This window comes from Aricia agestis, chromosome 5 (genome assembly GCF_905147365.1).
Source record: "Aricia agestis chromosome 5, ilAriAges1.1, whole genome shotgun sequence".
Taxonomy (NCBI): Eukaryota; Metazoa; Arthropoda; class Insecta; order Lepidoptera; family Lycaenidae; genus Aricia; species Aricia agestis.
In genome coordinates, this window is record NC_056410.1 from 259,600 (window position 1) to 281,850 (window position 22,251).

A 22,251-nucleotide genomic window follows, 5' to 3' on the forward strand; every position below is an offset into this window, starting at 1 on the left:
ACTTTATTCAAAATTTTTTACTAATGTTGCCAACGACAAAGAAAAATTTTGTTTCTAGAAAGATATTGTACCTATCGGGTGCATTGCATTCTTTTTATGGGGATGGAGCACTGACCTCTATAATACACTGGACAGGCTATGCCGTACAAAATGACAGCTGCTATTTCTTATGCCGATTTGAAGCGCCGCGGTGAGCGTACTGTGAACTAATTACATAGAAAATTACAACCGCCATTTGCAAAATAGTAGTTCCAAGTACACTCACTACTGCTTTCACATAGCAATCAGCGCCAATATGGCGACTTTCAAATAGGAACATTTTATTGATAGCGGTCGCCTGTCCAGTGTATTATAGAGGTCAGTGGGATGGAGGCATATATTTGAAGTGTTTTGATCAATCCTACTTCTGTTTTGTGGCCTCGGTGTGTGTCATGATATCTAGTTTGGAGACTACGAGGGCATAAAACTACCAAAATATGCACTATCAACGAAAAAAAAAATGTATAAAAATAGATAAAAAGTGCCATTATATGCATTTGCATATGCAAATGCAAGTATGCAAATGCATATACATAATCCAATGTCTAGTAATAACTAATATTAGCACGTTTGTGAATAAGTAATCGGTGTCACCCACTGAGCTAGTTTCAGATGTACCTTAGCAATGAACATACAAAAAAAAAATATACAGACGAACTTATAACCTCCTCCTTTTTGGAAGTCGGTTAAAAACTTGAACTAATTTATCTAGCATTGCTTTCGTTTTCGTTTAAAAAATTAGATATTGGAAGAGAGAAGGTGCAATTAATAGAATTAAACAAAGAGCTCTAGTAGGTACCTATATAAATTACATAATTTAAGGAAATTCGTCCCGCTTCCTAACAGCCCGGCTAGCTCAGTCGGTAGAGCATGAGACTCTTAATCTCAGGGTCGTGGGTTCGAGCCCCACGTTGGGCGGATTACTTTTTGTTGTATCTTACATCTTCATAGAGCAAAATAAAAAATAATATTTCATTTTAAAGTTTTTGAAGTTGCGTTGTAATACCAAACTCAAAGAGTAATCTTTGAGTTTGGTACTATTTGGTCGTAAATGCAGCTGTACAGTATTATTAATTTTCATGTCATTTCCATTTAAAACAAAATAAAGTTTTCAGAATTTTGACAAAATTGTCGAGAACTACTGTCTACTATAATAGTAAGCAGTATTGTCGTGACTCGAGACTCGTGACGTGCGCATAATTTATCTTGATAATTGATATCATGCGAGCGTGAGATGCGGTAGTTAGGTACATGGTTATCGGTCGTGGTTCACACGCGCATAGTGGGACACGCTGGGAACCACGTTGTTGACGGGGTGTCCCAACTCCCGCCACCTCGTCCGACAGACGTCGTCTCACGTCACGCGTGTCACACGTAATCTGCGTACAAACGGACCAACTTGTGTTTATGTAACGAGCCGGCAACCCGCTGACACACAGAGAGAGAGTACGGTCCATGTAGTCCAGTTCCACCGGTCGCCCATCCATCAGTTTCGCCACTCAGAGAGTTATGAGTTATGACATTGCATACCTAGTGGTTTGTGTTGTATTATCAATTTGATGGTTTCAAGACAAACTTGCTTTTTGTTGGCAATGTTTTTAACCGACTTCCAAAAAACGAGGAGGTTATATGTTCGGCTGTTGATATATATATATATTTTTTTTTGTATGTTCAACGATTACTCCGCCGTTTGTGAACTGATTTTCGAAATTTTTAATGCATTATATTAGTCAGCAATCAGTATTGACCTGTGATGTATGTGTGATGTAGTAGGCAGTAGCTGGTACTCTGCAGCCCTATTACCAGGGATGTCGGCGCCGCGCTGTCGCGACTCTCGCCTAGACGGGTGACGTCACGTAATTTACCCCTACCTACCCCGCTCACGCCCGCTCACACCCGCTCCTCCGCCGCCCGCGCCCCCGCCCGCACCCAGCAGCACGCAGCGAGGGGAATACTCCCGCAGGACCGGAAAAACTATGTAACGGAAAATCAATAGAAAAACTAACGACCGCGGGTACGCAAAATTATGAAGTCGCAGATCACGTATCAAGTGCCAACGCATATAGCTTTGTTGCCTGCCTGCTTGCGAATTCTTTTGGGCTACGTAGTTTTGCCCAAAACCAAAGTTCTTGATTGCGATTGTCCTAAATATCAGGTCTGTTTTGGTGTTTTTTTTAAGTTGACGAAAAAAGGTATATTATTACAATATACATATACATAATATTACATATTGTCTACGTATAATGATGAGGCTACTTGAACTGAAAGCGTCACAATAATAATTAATAATATTACGAGGGCTGCTATTTATGTATCCGGAACTGGCCACTTACAAGAACAATATTTAAAAAGTAATTACAACATTTGAAAATAGAACTCTTTGGTTGAAGAATACATTTTGTTTCATGTGACTGTCAATTATTTTTCCATTGTGGCGTCATTTTGAAAATTGCGTGTCTTCATTTGCCATGGATTTAACGCGTGAACATTTTCGTGCAATGATTTACTACGATTTTCGGCGTGGGCTAAATCAACAACAGTGCTTTATTCAACTCACCGCAACTTTTGGAGATGAAGCACCATCAAAAACCACTGTTTATCACTGGTACAGTGAGTTTAAACGTGGGCGGTCTATGCTCACGGATGAAAATAAAGAAGGTCGCCCAAAAACAGCTGTTGTCCCACAAAATATAGATGCTGTGCGGGAACTAATAATGCGTGATCGTCATGTTACATATCGCGAGATAGAGGCGTCCTTAGGCATAAGTATGACGAGCATACATAAGGTATTACACGAACATTTGGCTGTAAAAAAAATATGTTCGCGTTGGATTCCGCACAACTTGACAATCGATCAAAAACGGGCTCGTGTCGATTGGTGCAAAAAAATGATAAAAAAATACAACCGTGGTACGTCAAAAGCCGTTTATAATATCTACACAGGTGATGAATCTTGGATCTATGCATATGACCCCGAAACTAAACAACAGTCAACGGTGTGGGTGTTCCAAGATGAGCCGAAACCAACAAAAGTTACTCGTGCAAAAAGTACTTTGAAGCAAATGGTCGCCTGTTTTTTTGGAATTAATGGACATGTGGCTACAGTGCCATTAGAGAATCGTAAAACGGTTAATTCTGAATGGTATACGACCATTTGTTTACCAGAAGTCTTTGAAGAAATAAGAAAGGACAACCGACAACGTAGAATCATATTACATCACGACAATGCTAGCTGTCACACCTCAGCTGAAACAACTCAGTTTTTGGAGGGTCAAAAGATCGAATTGACTGGTCATCCGCCGTACAGCCCTGATTTGGCACCTAACGATTTATTTTTATTTCCATACGCGAAGAACAAATTACGTGGTCAACGTTTTTCGAGCCGCGAAGAGGCTGTTGATGCGTTCAAAATGCACGTTTTGGAGATACCTCAATCAGAATGGAAAAAGTGCTATGAAAATTGGTTCCAGCGTATGCAAAAGTGTGTCGATCATCGCGGCGAATATTTTGAAAAGCAATAAAACCATATTAAATGATATATGTTTGTTTCTTTTTTTAATTCCGGATACATAAATAGCAGCCCTCGTATGATGTCTCAAGAGTCAAGAGCCTTGACTAGTCCTTCTAGTCTTTAATTTAATAATAAAAAAAATCATATCGAAACAAGTGTGTATCCAGTAGTACATACGAGTATTACATAACATAAACCATTTGCGCTTGCTTTTTACTGGTCGACTTTGGGCTTTGAGTCCACGAGTTTTACAAATAACTACGAAGTACCGTACTTAGTAGTCCGCGGTTCTACGACTAGCACATTGCGTTCACACAATTATTATATCGTTATGAGGCACGGAGCTCATCTAAATTCGATCCATGAGTCAGAGGCAATAAACTTCTCTTCTTCCGGCGAATTAATCTTTCCAGTTTCCACAGATGATTTCCAGAATAGATATGCGAACTTCCGTGCCCCGTGGACACTACTTCAGCGATAAAGTGTTTCGATTCTAAAAAATCTTCAAATGAAAACAGCATCGACATTCGACATAATCATAAAAGCTCACGTCATTAAGTGTTTCAAAACCGTAGGACTTCCGTAAATGCTTCTGTGAACTTTTAATATTTTCGCTTTAATTTCGCATTACATGCGTTATGTTATGCGTACAATGTCCCCATTCAACTAGAGCAGGCTGGACGACTGGCGCAGTGCTCTGTACCGAGCACCGGCAGTATTAACAGCGTATATCGATCCCGGCCACGTGGTCCCCTCATGGCAAAGTGGAGCAGCGGTGAGCGGGCATTGTGATTTGTGAGGCGGCAACGGCGGGCCTAGCGCCAGCCTCGGCTGCCCCGCGCGGATAATGACCATCCCGCCATCCCGGGCCTTGACCCACATCCCGGGCCCCGGCTGCCGCAATGCGAAACGTGCACCGCGCATGCAGGGACCCAAATGCGTACCGCGTACGGTACGCACTCACGCTACTAAGAAAGCGATTACGGGGAAGTGCAAACGTGCTACTGGGTACGACGATCTTTGTACGATTGCACAACCAGCTAGTAGTCACAAGTCACAAATCACAACTTACATAACCCGAGTCCCGACATGTCAAACATGTCAAACATGTGCGCTACTGCACATCAGAAGTTCAATTCTGGTAATAATTTCTGTTCATACCGCGCACACGAATGACGCAAGTTCACAAGAGCTTTAATATTATTATTTATTATGCATTATGCTGAAAGTGTCTGACACTGGGGCCAATATAAATATCATCTCTGCGTTTTAACTGGTATGTTCCATTACAAATTTCAGTCTAGACTTAAGCTCTGCAGAGCAAAAATGTTATTAATAGCACCAAGAGATTTTTATTGTTTAAAGTTTAAACTTTAATATCTATGTGGCAGACGAGAGTTCTACAGAGATCGCTATCCAGTCTCTAGCGGGCGCCGCGCCGCCGGCGGCGCGGGCGGCTCGCTGTCTCAACTCTCAATTTCGTCAATATCTCTATACTTGAATAGAGATTAGTAGAGCAATATTATGTAAGTCATAAACTTAAGTATATTATAAGTTTATGATGTAAGTAATAAGATTATGTGACAAGTCAAGAATTATTTCAACGGATTATTATGAGTAATGTAAGTGTAGGGTTGCCATCACCCAAATTCCCTTCGCCGGTCAGGCACGACAAAATTCCCGGACATTTGGCCGAAATGTGCCAATCTGACTAACTCAAGTCCGTGCAAGAAACCGTGCGTATGCTTAGCGAGTTTTTATCTTTCGTTTATTGCCGCATGACTAAAAGTTAAATTTCTCTCATCAAAAGTGTCTGGATTTCAACCGGACACTTTTCAAAAACCGGCCGGACGCACCCCGGACGCCCTTCAAACTAGGACAAATCCGGGGAAATCCGGACGGATGGCAACCCTATGTAAGTGGAGCTTGGTACCTACTACTAATATTATATTACCTATATGTATATTCTGATTTCTGTGGTGGAGCATACTTAACGTGACCTTTTTTTTGTCAAAGCGGGACATCTACCTCCTAGTTGGGACATCCCTCCGTATACGGCTGAAGGCAGGTGGTTTTAGTGGGTAAGAGTCCCACATACCCCCGGGGTGCTTCAGCTAACTGAGGCACATCCCCAACCCGTTTATTAAATACATTTTTTATTATTAATGAAAGTAAGTATAGAGGTAAATACCCCAATTTTAAAATTTTAAAATTGGGGTACTTAACACAATATGGGTTAAGCGGGTTTGCAAAAGCGGGACAATTTCGGCCTCGCGGGGGATAGCGGGACAGACTGCCTGAAAGCGGGACGTATAGTCACGTTAAGCATGCTGCATGACTCCTGACTCATGACCGAGTGGTTGACTGCGCAGTCAGATGTTTAAGCCTGCATTAACCAACAACGACCCGAGCAAGGAAAGCCTTTGCCTGCGAACGAGCAAGGCAAGCAAGCGACTAATTTAAAGCCCAAGGAGCAAGCTTGGACTTGGGCTCTAAATTAGTCAAAGACCTATAAAAATATGACACCAAAAACAAGAAGGCACAAAAAGGTAAAAAATATATAGAGTCAATAAAAAACAATCGACATTAAAGTGTGTCCACTGTGACAGGACCTTAAAATAAGTTGAAATGAACGACAGATATTAACTTGAGGAAGAAGGAAGCAATAAAGATATTTCACTTACATAAAAAAATTGGATTTTCATTTTTTTATTATTCTAGCACATTCTAGTATAAATATATGAATGAATCAGTCACCAACTATTTTCTTTTGTCAATAAGGGCTAGGGTGACTGAACCTCGCCCTAGATTGTTTGCCTACATCCAACGTGAACTCTTACAAGTTACACAAACCAGTGAACATGTTTGATGTAATAAACACCTGTAAATCACACAGTACAGGTAACAGGCGGCAAGCGGCAGACCACACAAGTTTACGTACAGGCAAGTCAAATCGAATGTCGTTTGTTTTCGATCAAATTACCAAGTTAATTCTCTAGGGTCAATTAAGACTAGGGCTGCCAGACGGGAAACTCTTTTAAATACGGGAGTTCAACACGCAATTGATGGGTTTCAAATCTCAGATGAATAGCTGTACGTTTATGCTTTAATAAGTCGCTGTAATGTACATATTGTCTAAACAAGGTTTTCAGACTTTCGCTTCTTCGCCCTTCGCCTTTGAGATTGTAAAAGCTGAAATTTAGCGGCCAAGTTTCGGCACCATTCGGCTCCTTTGCCTGGAAAAGCACTCAAGTTGATGGTCGTGACCGGGTGAGGGATAACATTCCCGAGCTATCTGTAACGAGCCCACTTGGCGGTCGCACCCCGAGGGCCGGCAAAGGGTTGCGTCAGCGTGACTCATCCCGCTGACCTTCCGCGAACCAGCCATCCAGCCCCGCCGGGGAACACTCCAACGTGAGCGATAATATACCTACGTGCTACACTGTACACAGCGGATAGCGCCGACGCGACGGGGGAGACAAGCTTCGGCAGGAATAGAAATTGAAAACTGTTGTGAACCAGGAGCTTATTGTGACGTAGTAGACTCAAAAAGTGTGTGTGAGGCTGGAAGTCATAAGACATATTTTACATTTTTGACCTCTGGTAGACCATATAATATTATAATTATTATATAATGTTTAATGTATATACTGTAGTTTTTCAGTATTTCATGACAACTATATGTACTCATTGTGTGTTACTAATTACTTTTTATTAGAGATGAGCCGATCATGACTAGGGAATGCAATCTCGTTCTCGCGAGATCTCGTTCTCGCGAGATCTCGGCCTTTTTGGCGAGATTGATCTCGGACGAAAAAAAGGCGAGATCTCGCGAAATTGACGAGATTGCACTTGAGCATAAAAACTTCTTATTTGAAGCGCGGACTGACACGGACGGAGTTGCGATCACGGAGTCAAAACAAAGAGGAGCTGGCCTAAGTAATTACTGTGCACTGTGATTCTCCCCTAGGTCCTGAATTTTGACTTATCGTTGTTTTGTTTGTTATAAAAGAACTATTTTATTACTAAAAGATTTGTGTTTGATAGTGCGCTTTTATAATTCTGGATGTCACGTTATCGTGGACACCGGCTTCCACGATAAAACGTTGGGTGTACGTTAAATGCCCTTTTGATTTTACGCACCGCGGACGTTTTGTGCGGTTCAGAAGTGTAAACGTTGTAATGTCCTCTAACGTTCACGTTAAAAAGTTATTGTCGACGGAAATTTAAAAGCGTCTCCATATTATATTTCCATACATTTTACTTCCCTATGTTATCGTTTGAAAATGAAATAAAATGAAATGAAAAATATTTATTTCTAAGTAGGTTAACAAAGTTAACACTTATAGAACGTCGTGTCTACATGAGGCCTACCACCGGTTCGGGAACTACCCCGCCGAGAAGAACCGGCGTGAGAAACTCGCACGGGGCCACCTTTTACCAAAAAGGTGGAAAATAACAATAATAGCTTAAGCTAAATTACACTAAGTATGTAAAAATGTAGTGCCATTAATTATATTATAGAAGCGGCCTATGGTTTATAATAAGCCTTAGCACACAAACGTTCTTTAACAACTTTTTTAAATTTATTAATTGATAGAGAGACGTCCACGATATTACCCCCACGTCCAAAATTATAAAAGCGTATTAGAAGAGAAGACTGGCTGTTACTTTCATTTGTTATAAATTTGATAGATAGTAGATACGTTTACTACTTAAAAATTATAGACAGATACATCAAATTAACAATGTTTGATGCATAAAATTCTATTGAAAAAATCGTGAAAATGAATGTTAATCTTTTAATACTTATAATATTCATTACTTTTTTTCGTAATTTATTCAAAAATTATGATTTGCAAAAAAACCAACCAAACTGCTAATCTCGCGAGATCTCGCGGTATTGTATTCATAAACTCGCGGGATCTCGCTTGAGCCCCAATCTCGCGAGATTTGCATTCCCTAATCATGACTTTGGCCGACTAGCCGACTAGCCGATTAGTCGGCTGCAAAGAAGCCGACTAATCGACCGACTAGTCGGCCAAGCCGATCATGGTTTCGGAAGTTTCCGTAACGCTTTTTTACTGTTGTTTCGCGTCGCACACGCCGCCTGCAAACGTGTCGAATCGTGATAAGTATGTTTACTTCGCGTACGTTACTTTATTTTGTTTAGCTCTATCTACAGTTGATGGTTTTCATTAAATATTTCATGTACATGAAATCTCGATTTAATAATACATACTTAATTTGTTGTTAAAATTATATTTATAAAAATAATTTCTTTACTAGCAAGTAATTTCAGAAACACTTCATTTCATTTTAAAATGTGTAACATTGATTGAGTGTGATCTGAACACATAATAATCAAGATTTTTCTTTAATATAATTTCAATAATATCAAAAAAGTAAATGCCGATTAGTCGGCGCTTTTTGCCGACTATTCGCCGACTAGTCGCCGACTACAAAAGTGGCCGGATAGTCGCCTTTACCGACTAGTCGGCACATCTCTACTTTTTATTTAAATTTATAATTTATAAGAGGAAACTTTTATATCTTCAGATGGCGTTCAATATTATCGCGTGATGTATGGCGGTGCGCGATGTAAGTTATAACCTTTCCTTTATGCCCCATTTACTTAACTTGGGCATCCGGAAGGCGAGGCCGAACTGTGCCGCGAGACAATCCAGACTGCCTTACACCGCGTATTTAAACACGAGGACAGGCGGAATTGTAATGAGCACCCAAAATATACGTCATGATTCATGAACACTTCGATTATAATCAGTAACGGAGAGAAAAATTATTATCCGACCGGATCATAATATGCGTGAACCGTGTCAAATTGTAAACCAACAGTGCACGTGAGTGACGTGACGCTTGGACGACTTTTAACTTTATAGCAGCTAGCCGAGTAGAAAATACCCAGAGATATCCGCGATACAATTTTACGACTTTACACAGTAAAGCACTTTTCTACTAGCCTATTATCCTCCGCCTTTCCCTAGCTACCTATTAGTTATAGCAGAGTAGACAGATCACAGAATGATAGAGTATGCCGACTTAGAACTGATGTTGAAATTTTTGACGTATTATGACGAAAATCGTCGCTAGGGTTGTTAACTGTTACCTACGAATTTAAAACTATGACATATGCGCTGGACGTGTTCCTCTTTGGTCGTATTGTTGTTTGTGTTTTGGCACATGCGATTAAAATTGTCAGAATCCAATTTTGAAATCTTTATTTTAAATATTTAAAAATAAATTATATCAGCCAGCGCGAGGCACATTCCGCTTATAATCCTAGTGAAACCCGACGAATTTGACAGATATTGAAACCTGTCCGTCTCTTTGCAGTCGAACTACTGGTCCTTATGTCTATTGTGGTTATAGGTAGCTAGGGAAAGGGGGAGGAATTAGTCTCATACTTTCTTCGCTGTTGTTAAATTGTACAAACTCGTCCTGAACTCAGCAGTCTGGTCTCCGAACTGTGTCACCGAGTTCTGAAGTTCACCTATTGATCGTAATAAAACCTAGAATCTCCTCGTCGGAACTACTAACACGGACTGAAAGGTGTTAAATATGTATACGTAGTGATTAGGTAGGCGCGTCGCGTCATGGTGGCCCGGCGTTCATGGTGTTTGAAGGAAAGTGGAAAGCGCGCCGGACGTGATGTTTTACCAGCGACAGATTTCTCTTCAGCGTAAGATCTCCGCAGCCAATAGGCAATAAATAATATAACTAATTAATTTGCTAAATGCCGACTCATGCTGCGCGGGCGCACGCCGCACGCTATAATATGACAGCGAGTACGGCTCATCGTTATTAGCTAACCGTCTGGTTTGTCACCTTCACAGGTTCATTAGACATTTCATGTTTAAGGCCTTATCAATATCTCTAGATGGTAAATAATCGAATTTACTCTGATCAGACATCATTATTCATATATTCTCATTTCTCAAACATATCTTACTCCTTGATAAGAGTTCCTAAATGTCTGAGACAGTAAGTAATGCTTATAGCGGCGGCCTGCAGCGTACATACCGTAGTACTAAGAGAGTTGGAAGCTTATCCAGCTCGTTGGATGCGCTGAGGTTCGGCTCGGCCGGCGGCCTGTGCGACCGCGCGGCATCAGGCATGATCTAATCACAATACTACCATGAACTGTGGAATAACCACTCCTTCTGCCCACGAATAGAGCTCGTTCTTGCTTGTCACAGCCAATATCGCCGCAGCACCAATTAAGGGCAATTAGGATGACCAGCTTCGCCGATTAAACGCGCCGGATTGCGTCATACACGCGCTTTTACTGAACTCTAGCCAGTTCACAGTTTTCGTATGACAATAATTATTTATTATACATATTGTGTACATTGTCATTCCAAAAGTAAGTATTCAGAACTGGCGTTACATGATTATAAATAATTCTTCAGTTATTACTAGTTTCCTTTAACAAGGAAGATTAAAATGAAATGGATTATTATTATTATGATGTGAGGAGTATAAAGGTGCCGATGCCGGTTGGCAACGGGCGACATGAAGCGGCGGCAGACGACGTGTGGTCGCGACACTACTGTTTCTATAATATTATATAATATTTCTATGAAAATGTCGCTAGCTGCGCAGGGTATTTCATAGAAATACATAGAAACGAATAGTGTCTTGATGAAGCTTGCAACTTGTACCTTAACTTGACATATTGATTCAATGTAACATAGTTTTGTCTAGAGAACAGTTTTGAATGTATTTCACAATTTTGCATTGTTTCCCCTCATCATCACCACAATTATTATACTTAACGGTAATGAGTTTCATATTTTGTCTAAATACCTTACTTATGACTCAGATTAATTTCAAAAGTATTAACCCGTCGATCGTGGGAAATCGAGACACAGTAGATATTCTATTGTGTCTCGTTCACTGGTGAGTGTATAGGGATGAATTGAGATAAGATTTGAATATATGAGTGTCTATGACTGCCTTTCCAACAGAGCTGAGCAGAGCTGTGTTAAAACCAATAGAATCGCTTCAAAAGTCATGTGACTTCGCCATGACATCGCTCAGCACTGGGATGCTATTGGTTCTCAAAAACACATTCCTCGCAACACAGCTCAGCTCAGCTCTGGTGGAAACGCAGCCTAAGTGTATTTAATAAGAATTGAAAAATGTGTATTTCTTTGCTCAAATGTTAATAAAAAATATCTGCTAGAGAATTCCAAATTATTTGGTAGTTTATTGAAAATGATTTTTGTCAAATACCTTCAAAGAAAAAGATAAAACTTTGAAAATGCAACATTAGATTAAAAGACAAAGGTTTTTTACCAATTGGTATTTGCATAATAATCCATTGAAGCAATATATTATCCTTGCTCATGATCATTATCACTATTGTTACAAATCTTGCACCTTTTTCACAACTTTTGCAAACTTTCCAACCACTGACCCACAACTCGCAAGCATAATTAGCATGGGGGCTGGGGCTAATGAGGTTTTGACAACAATGAGGTTTCATTTCCAAATTAAACCTCATTCTTTCTCAACTGTAAATGGTGCAAACTATTTGCAATTGTATTAAAACAGAAATAGCGTCCGACAATGTTGAGAAACTATTTCTAACATTAGTTTATTGCAAAATATAATGCCATGTTTACAGATAGGTGTGTAACTATTTTATTCATCAACACCATCATCACCGCTTGTGCTGTGGCTAAAGCTGATTTTATATTCATATTATATTGTATTATATTCATTCTCTATTCTTCAGAGAATAGACGGATCCACTAGACGGATCCACTAGAAAAACTGATGAGGCAATAGGCACTTTGTTGAAAGTTAGTTGCAGACGTAGGGATTGCAATCCGGCGTCATTTTCAATCCGGACCAGATTTGACCGGATTCCGTAAATGGATTGATGAAATTGAATTAAAAACCATCCTATTTTTGCTTTTTAACCTTTTGATCGTGGAAAAACGAGACACAATAGCTTATCTATTGTTATTGCGGCCGCATGTGGCTGCTTAGGACTTCATGAATTAAGTAAAAAACTGCTGCTTTTAGCTGATTAATACAGTATTGTCAACGCGAGATAACTACTCTTTAAATACTGTATAGCCTGGCCTATATTTTAAATGTCCGTATGGTTGCTCAAGCACATTACGGCATTATCACAACCTAGTCAGCCTAGTCTCCCCACCACCTACTATTTATACTAAATTCTAAGCTATGGATTTGCCACAAATTGCTAACACCGGATCCGGTATATTGGGCCTGGACTGGACGGTTTTCCGGATTGCAATCCCTAGTTGCAGGTTTTTCCTAACAAAGTAGTTGTGGAATCCACATTATCTCATTAATTTCCTAATTTTTTTCCAATTGCAGCATTTCATATTTTAAATATCTACCCTAAAATTATTAACAGCTCAATTAAAAAAAAACTTTATTGAGTTTATTGTGTGGTCCCAGTACAAGTACCCGTAGTATGAAGTATCTATTCTTTGTGTGTTGGCTAAGTTAAAATTAATTTTGTTGTTTACAAAACACAGCACATTACAGTGAAGGAATATGTTTGCTATCGGTTGTGATATAATTAAACTCACGTTCTCAGAGGGGGTCCGTCAGCGGCGGCGCGGTGGCGGTCACGCCTGGCCGAGGGCTCCGCGCGACACACACGCCCCACACATGTCACTACACTTATTTCACGACTCAAAACACCCGACACTGCAACACCTCACGAATTCTGCTCTGTCCTAATAAACAGTCTCGTTTTTTGCAACACGGATGCTCGTCGAGCAATAGGAAATTGTAAAACTTAAAAAAAAAACGACAAATACGCAAGTGGTCTCGCAATTCCTCAAAATTAGACGTAAGACGCCTAAAGACGACACTAATTATTATTGTAAATCGCTCTGTTCATGTCGTACACGGGTAGACATCCGACCAGCAAAATATTTACATTTTGATGTTATTTTTAGGAGCTTCACTACGCTAAGTTACATTATTTATTTACTAATTCACTAGTAACAAAAAACAATTCGTGATTTGTAACGGAATTCTAGTCCAGCCAAACGAGATATAGTGTGGTAAATAGATTTTATTTCACGAAATTCACGATTATTGCATAGATACAACGAAGTCAACAACCGCTTGACAACTGACATTTTATAACGATCATGACAATCATAGACTTTTTTTTTTTAATTTGTCCCGGTCGGGACATGGTCGGGACCAAGTCGGGACAACCATAGACGCACGAAAAATGACAATAGATGAATGACAGTTGTTTTTTTTTAATATTCCGATAAAGTTAAATATACCATTTCCAAGGAAGTGAAAGAAGCGCGAATATATAGTCTGTCAAGAAAGTGCTTTGAAATCAATCTAATGCCGCGGCTCCGCGGCTGTATATGCGTAATGCTTCGCCCTAAAAACGATACTATTGGACGATCTACGTGTATCATCCAATAGTATCGTCTCATAGCACGAAGCTTCGGACGAAAGACGCAGGTGCGGCCGGGCCGTAAGAAAAAAGGGATGACACTACGATGTTGCCACTTTTTAATTTCTTCACTTTCTTGACGGACTATATTTTTAGATATCTCTGTGGTAGCATTTGTTCGGGTGCAAATCTGCTGAGGTTTAGGCACTCACATGTCCTCCTTCGCGGATTTCATCTCGCTCACACATGTCCCACTCGAAATCTCCCCTCTCAGTTTTTATCTCTTTCACACTGTGTTTAATCTTCCCTCTCAATTTTTGTCTCTTTTGTAACATGTATTCCCTTTTCAACTTTTGACTCTTTCATATTGTGTGTTATGTTTTGTCTCTATCTTTTTGTTTTATATTGTCTCATTCTAATCAATCAAATTTTGTATAAATAGCCGTAAGTTTTGTAAATAAATCACTCACTCTGATCCTAGCTACAGTCGAGTATCAATTATGTCCTGTACCAAACTCTTACAAGTGGTGACCCCGTAAAGAAGAACACTCCTCAATCCCACCAACGCTTGAAAGAAGAGACTAGAATAAGAAAATTTCAAGAAAAGAACACAAATTATTCAAGATGGAAAATCCGATCGAAAATCGAGTCGAAGCTTTGCCCGTACCTCAACATTCGGCAGCTGCGAGTGCTACGACCTACGACTAGCAACGACGTCATCTCCGTGCAATCTCGACTTCTACCGTTTTGGCGCGATTACCCAGATCTATGGTTTAACCAATTTGAAGCCCTCGTCCTGCCGATGAAGACCAGCGACGACAACAAATTCCGATACGTCCTAGGCCAGCTACAATCAACTGATCTACGACATCTCACGGATATAATATTATCGAGTCCCCGGTCCCCCGCAAAAAGGAAAATACGAAGCTATCAAGACAAGATTACTCTACGTGCACGGAAAACCGCAAGTCACAAATTTCAAGCATCTTCTCAGCGAACTGGAACTGGGTGACCAAAAGCCCAGCCAACTTTTACGACGAATGCGGGAACTCGCCGGAAACATGCTCACTGAAGACGGCATCAAGATCGAGTGACTAAACAGATTACCGCAGCAAGTGCGAGTTGTATTATCCGTAAACAAGGACGTACTCGCTGCGATGGCCGACAAAATGTTAGAATACTCATCGACCAGTACCATCGCAGCCATTTCGTCGCCGCAGCCGATACAGCATCAGTATCAGCCGGAACCAGCCCCCAGTACGTCGAATAAAATCTTCATGGCCACGCAGATACAACTTATGGCCAAACAAATCGAAAAATTAACTCTCGAAGTCGCCGAGATACGCCAAGGAAGACAGAGACAGCGCTATCCCCGTCACTCTCGCTCCCGTTCAAGATCGATGAGACGGCATTACAACCACCAAACTAACAAAGATGAATGGTTATGCCGCAATCACTACAAGTTTGGAGATCAAGCCCGACAATGTATATCGCCGTGTGCAAGACGCAACAGAAATTCGGAAAACTAGAGTTAACACCGACCGTGGCGAACGTCGGTGTTTCGTCTGCGAGCAACCGCCTATGTGTCATCGACCGCAACACCTCACAACGTTTACTCGTCTACACTGGCGCTGAAATCTCAGTCCTCGCCGCATCAAGAGTACAAAAGTCGAAGTCAACACCGAATACCTGCAAGCTCTACGCCGCAAACAATACACCAATCAATACATACGGCGAGAAGAATTTACTACTATACTTGGGCCTCCGTAGACCGTTCAGATGGTCATTCATCGTAGTCGATGTCAAGACATCAATACTCGGCGCAGATTTTCTCCGTCACTACAAGCTACTCGTCGACTTACACCGAAAGAAAATAATCGACAGATTCGACAGCGTCACTGAACTAGCTATCAACGCGGTATCAGTGACTACATCTCAACCCTCGGTCCACATCCTGAGTCACGATCAAGTATACCACGACGTTCTGCAACAATATCCAGATGTACTCCGCTCCATGTCTACGATGTCGCCGAGCAAGCACAACGTCACTCATCACATGACGATCGGCGCGCCCTCTGCCGCCCGAAAAGTATAAAGCGACGACAAGAGTTCGAGCGACTGATGGAGATGGGCATATGCCGCCCGTCTAAAAGCCCGTGGGCCAGTCCACTTCACGTCGTCACGAAAAAAGACGGAAGCCTCCGAGTGTGTGGCGACTATCGTCGTCTCAATGCTGTAAGTTGTAACACTGCCAGACAGATATCCGACTCCGATAATTCAAGATTTCACCTATGTACTTCACAACAAGACAATATTCAGCAAGATCGATATCAAAATGGCATATTATTGGATCCCGATCGCCAAAGAAGACGCCGAGAAGACCACCATTATTACCTACTCCATTCGGTCTTTTCGAATTTAACTGCATGACCTTTGGACTGCTAAACGCGAGTCAAACTTTTCAACGATTCATACATTAAGTTCTCCGCGGCGTCGATGGCTGTTTCGAGTTATAGCACATTTACATTGGTCCATGGTTGGGCCTCGGTTATTGGCTCGGTTGGCCAACAGTTAGATTTGGCACACCTGATTGCAAAGCAGCCTACGATGGCGGCCAACGATGGCCTAATGGTTGGCCCATCATTGTTTTCTTTTGTTGGGCCTACGTAGCATTTTATGAAGGTAGTTTGTTGGGCCTGCCGCATGGTTGGCCAACAGTTAGATTTGGCACACCTGATTGCAAAGCAGCCAACGATGCTGGCCAACAATGGGCCAACATAAAGGCCGTCAAAAGGCCTACGGTTGGTATATTTCATGCTTACTTGTGTAGGACCAACATTGTTAGGTTAACGTAGGGCCTACTGGATAGTCCCACGTAGGGCCTACTAGATAATATGGTTCGTTGGGCCTACTAGATATGGTTCTACGTTGGGCCTACTGGACAGTCCCACGTAGGGCCTACTATATATGGTTCTACGTTGGGCCTACTGGATAGTCCCACGTAGGGCCTACTAGATATGGTTCTACGTTGGGCCTACTAGATATGGTTCTACGTTGGGCCTACTAGATATGGTTCTACGTTGGGCCTACTAGATATGGTTCTACGTTGGGCCTACTGGACAGTCCCAAATAGGGCCTACTAGATATGGTTCTACGTTGGGCCTACTGGATAGTCCCACGTAGGGCCTACTAGATATGGTTCTACGTTGGGCCTACTGGATAGTCCCACGGAGGGCCTACTAGATATGGTTCCACGTTGGGCCTACTGGATAGTCCCACGTAGGGCCTACTAGATATGGTTCCACGTTGGGCTTACTCTGCATAGTCCCACGTAGGGCCTACTAGATATGGTTTAACGAAGGGCCAACTGAAAATTAATATGTGTAAGGCCAACATTGTTCATTGACGTAGGGCCTATCGAAGAAATTGTATGTAGGGCTAACGTAATGCTCATAATGTGGGGCCAACTTTATGTTCAGAACCATATTCCCACTGCAGGTTAAGGGTTGGATCATAATACCGGACATTGCTGTCATCCCATACAAAATGCTGTGGTCCGGTATTGTGCTCTGTATTGTAACCCAACCTTTAACCTGCAGTGAGGCTATGGTTCTGAAAATAAAGTTGGCCCCACATTATAAGCATTACGTTAGTCCTACATACAATTAAAGAGAAAGTAAATAAATTGACAAAATGCTTCATTACGAATTAAATTAATACTCGATTGACAATACAACTTGGCCTCACACATAAACAAATGTATTTAAAAAAAAAAAACAAAAAATATAATGGTTACAGTAATTTATTTGAATTATTATGCCTAAGTATAAAAACTTCGAAGTCATAAACTACAATTAAACCAAGTAGACATACTAAACAAATAGTGGCCAAAGGAATAATTTCCTCTGACGCCTAGAGATATAAAGGCACTGAAGATAGGACAGGCATAAACAAAATATTATCTCTTATTTGCAACTGGTCAATGAAAGTGACCCTAGCATAATACCTTTTTAGCCAGACAGGAGACAAATGAACAAACTGATACAGCAGAAAGTAAGCAAGAGATTGTAATGTTGATGCATTACAATCTCTTGCTGCATGGTGTTGCACCACTAACCGTATTGTTAGTGGTGCAACACCATGCTAACGAAAGGGAAACAGATGAATTGTTCGTCATTATTGAAACTGGGCAGTAGTAAACATTTTCTACTTATATCAGAAGGACTAAGATTCACGCTTTGTACGCAATTACTGACCATATATATACCCAACTTGCTGCTATGAATGGGTTCTTTGTAAAAGTCAGTTTTGTTTACAAAGCAGTTGCACCTCAAAGTATAGGAACTTACATCAGTTTCCACAATAGATTTAACAATAACAATATCACCATTTGAAGTAACAAAACAGGAATCTCTTTGTGAGGTACCAATAACGTAATCATTGTAATGTATTTTTCTTATCTGTCCATTTTGTTCTTTAATAGGTTTTCTTTTAGTAATATTCTTTTTTTCAGAGTTACAATTCTCACCCATTCTTTTAGCAACCTGCTCTAATGGCATGTTATGACCACGAACCATGTTCTTTATTTTAGACATAAAATTCTCAAAGGGAAATGCCGAAAAGTTATCAAGATGGCCAAAGTTATATGCGTCATCTGCCAAATGGAGCAGATTGTGGACGTTATATACAAGAAATTCGTTGCTGTACAAATCTGACATGTATAGAACAAAACAATGTAGCAAGTCGCCGGCGTACTGTCGCCATTCATCATGTTTACAAATATTTGCAGTGCATAATATGTAAATTGCACAGTGCAATAAAAGAAAATGCGCGTACAGTGTTTTGCTTAACACACCACGTAAAACAATAGGGCCTAAATACAAAATGAAAGCTCTGAACTCCGTAGCTTTCCAATATTTGAACATATTGATAGGTCTAGGACGTCTGGAAAATTCAGTGGGATATTTATCCCGTATCACCCGTAAACGTTCTGATATTTCGCCTATTTTCGAAGCAGGCATTCTGCATTTTTTTGGTCCATTTTCTAACCAACACCTTATCAGTTTTTTTACAACCCCCAGACACACCAAGTGCATGTAATCTAAAGGTACTTGGGTTATTAACCCTACATCAAGTTCAGATAGTATACTTTTTGATTGCTGGTGCTCGTCGCCATACAATTGATTTGAAAATCCAGCATCAGTTCTAAGGCGCATATCTGATGTGTATAACCAAACAGTCCTCCCCAGATATGTACCTTCTTGCTCGCATTTCTCACACCCATACAGTGAATAATTGAATGACTTAATACTTTTCAAAAAAGATCGCGCTGGTGCATCTGCTATTATGCAACTCACTCGGAAGTTATAATGTTGTCCATTAACAACCAACCCATGCTTTTCTAAATGGAGACATTCATCGACAAAAGGTCTAAGATAATCATTGGCATCGTTAGGTTTTGAAGAGCCATAATAAATTCCTACAATAATTGGTTCTTTATCAATGGACTGATCTAAAATGCTTAAAATAGGCCAAAATGAATTGCTGCTACTGGAATGCACTGGTAAACCATCAACATTAAGAGTTATAGTTATGTAAAAAGTACTTCCAAATTGTGACAGTTTTCTTTGCATCAGAGGAGGAGGAGGAGAAGGTAATTTGAACATAAACCAGCAGAAGCTCTTTTTTTTAACTGATTTTCAAGCCCAAAATACACATACGAGCCTCCTGCACATTGGACAACATTAATACTCCTTGGTGTCTGTAACAAAACGCGAGCATCTTTTGGCAAACTTGGATGGTATACTTGCAATCCGTCCAGTAGATGATTGAGTGCGGAGTGTGAAATATTGTACCGTTTAGACCAAGAAACTAGAAATGATTTTAAAACACTGTCATTTGTGTCAAACAGAAGGGGACTGTTTGGCAAATTAACATTGATAGTGACGTCATCGTCACTGTCACCGAGCATATTATTTGTATAGTTTGATTCACGAGTAAAATTACTGTTACCGACATCTACAGTATATGGTTGATTAGGTGGACTAGTTTCCCCACTGAGCCCGTTTAACTCTACAGATATTTCTTGTATCTTTAAGGCTAAATGTCTTTTCTTATTTCTAGTTGACAGCCCTGTGTAACGTTGATTATTGCTGGATAGAAGTTGGCTCAATTGTCCTGCGTCTGCTTTCTCGACCTCCATCTCTATCTTTGGAGAAGCGGAACCAGTTGCTAACCACGGTCTTTATCTCGTTTTCTGTAGCCGTTTCGGCGACTTTGTGCCGACGGAGAGCTTCTAAAATAACAAATTTATCGATTTTAGACGCGCTTTTATCCTACTATACCCTATTTTATTTAACATTAGAGAGTTACAAACTTAAATAATTAACTGTAAAAACAAGTTAGCTCTACAACCTTGCTTTTTGCAAATACTGTCGACGTCACCGCGATTGAATACCTCTTTTAAGGAAAGCAAATAAAGTTTGTATAACTTTTCTAATGTTAAAAAAAAACAAAGTTTAGATAACATTACAAAATGTGACTTTAGTCGCATTTGGTCCACTACAAAAAAAATTTGGTCCACTTCTCATTTGGTTAACTTTTGTTTAATATTTTTTATAAGACCTGTCATGGCATTCAAGGATGCAAAGAAAAGAAATTGAAATTAAAGACAAACGGTATTGCGGGTTGTACAGATGTGGACTCACAGGTGCAAATACAAGAAATTTATATTAGAGAAATTACACGGTTACATACACAACAGACCAACCGCAACCAGATAAGTCACAGGAGAATTTTCATTAAAACAAATATTTTTATTTGTGATTATCATAATCATAGTTAAAATTAAAATATTTTTGTAGTTATACATATAAATAGAATAACTAAAAAATATACTTATTTTTAGCTGTTACTCTTTCACAGATTGTCATGAGTCATTACAAATCAACCAAAACCAAATATCCTTCAAATAAAAAAATTATACATACAATATTTAACCAAAAAATTAATACATATATGTTAGCAGAGTTAGAAAGGTAACCTGTTATTTAAACTTTATATAGGTAGTTATATTACTTACGTTTTTAGAAGAGGCTTACTTACCAGTAACAACTTTAATTAAAAGGTGTTCTTGTAGCTTATGTTTTCCATTTTTGCCTGACCAATTACAGATTTCCGCAAGTTTGTTTGAAAACAGTTTTTCAAGAATCCTCCTTAATATTGCTGATGTTTTGTTACCGCCTACATAGCTCAAGTGGTTAACCTACAACAAAATATTTTGCACATAGTGCTTGCACATACATACATTCCAGACAGCCAAAAGATAAATAGCGTAATAGGTACTGCCTAGTGTAGTCAGTCATTATAAAAATAATTAAAAAGCTTACAAGTAGCATGTAATTTTCGTCCACTGTTAGCCAGACATCAATCTTTTTAATCTCTTCGATCTGGGTGCATGGTAAATTGACTCCTTCTGGCAGGGACAGGGCTTGATAACCAACAGCTACAGCCGTCGCAGTTGCTCCAGAGCGTAGTCTTTCCAATATTTCTTTTTGGTTTAATTGCAGTTCCTTGATGCCTTCCTCGAGTTTGGCAAGGTGTCGAGCAATCACAGCTAAAATTGTGAAAAATATCGATTAACATTACCTACTGATAAAGCTTATATCTATCTATCTATGTGACTATTTGTAACTACACAATATGCCAACGAGTTAATGGCGGTTAGGGATTAAGGTAGGGTTAGATGTTTTATAAAATTATTAATACCATATTTTAGAGCTCCTGGTCTATCTAAAATAAGGCGCTTTCCCTACTAATATTATAAATAAAATTATTATATATAAATAAATAAAGTAGGGAAAGCGAACAGCTGAACCAATTTTGATGAAATTTGGTATCGAGATAGTTTGGCACTCAGGGATAAAAAGAGGCTATTTTTACTGGTGTCCATGGTGTTAATGTAAAGGAATTGAGAAAATGTTAATGTAAAAGGAATTAAGTTCGGCTTCTTTACATTTCTTTCTAGCACTGAGAAGGTCATCTAAAATCATACGAATAAAACATATTTTATTTCATGGAAAATCTATAATAGAAATGGAAGCAGAGCTAGGTACCTACTGTGTCTGTTTGCCTGCTTACTTATCCAAAGGTAGGTATTTGGGACTTTAGAAAACTCCCTTACATACCTAGTATCATTACATTACTGACTTACCAGTTACATAAAAAATGCGTCGAATTCCAAAAACATTCCACGTGTCATCATCTAAAA

General features: G+C 39.9%; 2 protein-coding genes, 1 long non-coding RNA gene and 1 other non-coding gene across 5 annotated transcripts in view; 2 read left to right on the plus strand and 2 right to left on the minus strand.

The window, feature by feature from the left end:
• The window catches only part of LOC121726741 (GTPase-activating protein CdGAPr), a 32,572-nt gene extending 18,889 nt beyond the window's left edge, over positions 1-13,683 (minus strand). For both annotated transcript variants that reach the window (XM_042114210.1, XM_042114209.1), the window contains exon 1: positions 13,144-13,683. The gene's annotated coding sequence lies outside the window, so the exon portion shown is untranslated. The remainder of the gene's footprint in view (positions 1-13,143) is intronic.
• Positions 885-957, plus strand: Trnak-cuu. Its single transcript has one exon. It is a non-coding gene; the product is annotated as a tRNA-Lys (tRNA).
• A 1,782-nt stretch (positions 13,684-15,465) lies between the features above and the next one.
• Positions 15,466-16,077, plus strand: LOC121727031. The gene has a single exon (XM_042114710.1). It carries the CDS (start codon positions 15,466-15,468, stop codon positions 16,075-16,077), a length of 612 nt encoding a protein of 203 aa, XP_041970644.1.
• A 3,729-nt stretch (positions 16,078-19,806) lies between these two features.
• On the minus strand, positions 19,807-21,750 carry LOC121727260. The gene is made up of 3 exons (XR_006035643.1): positions 21,371-21,750; positions 21,087-21,246; positions 19,807-20,277 (listed from the first exon to the last, which is right to left on the minus strand). It is a non-coding gene; the product is annotated as an uncharacterized LOC121727260 (long non-coding RNA).
• Between the last annotated feature and the right edge of the window lie 501 nt (positions 21,751-22,251).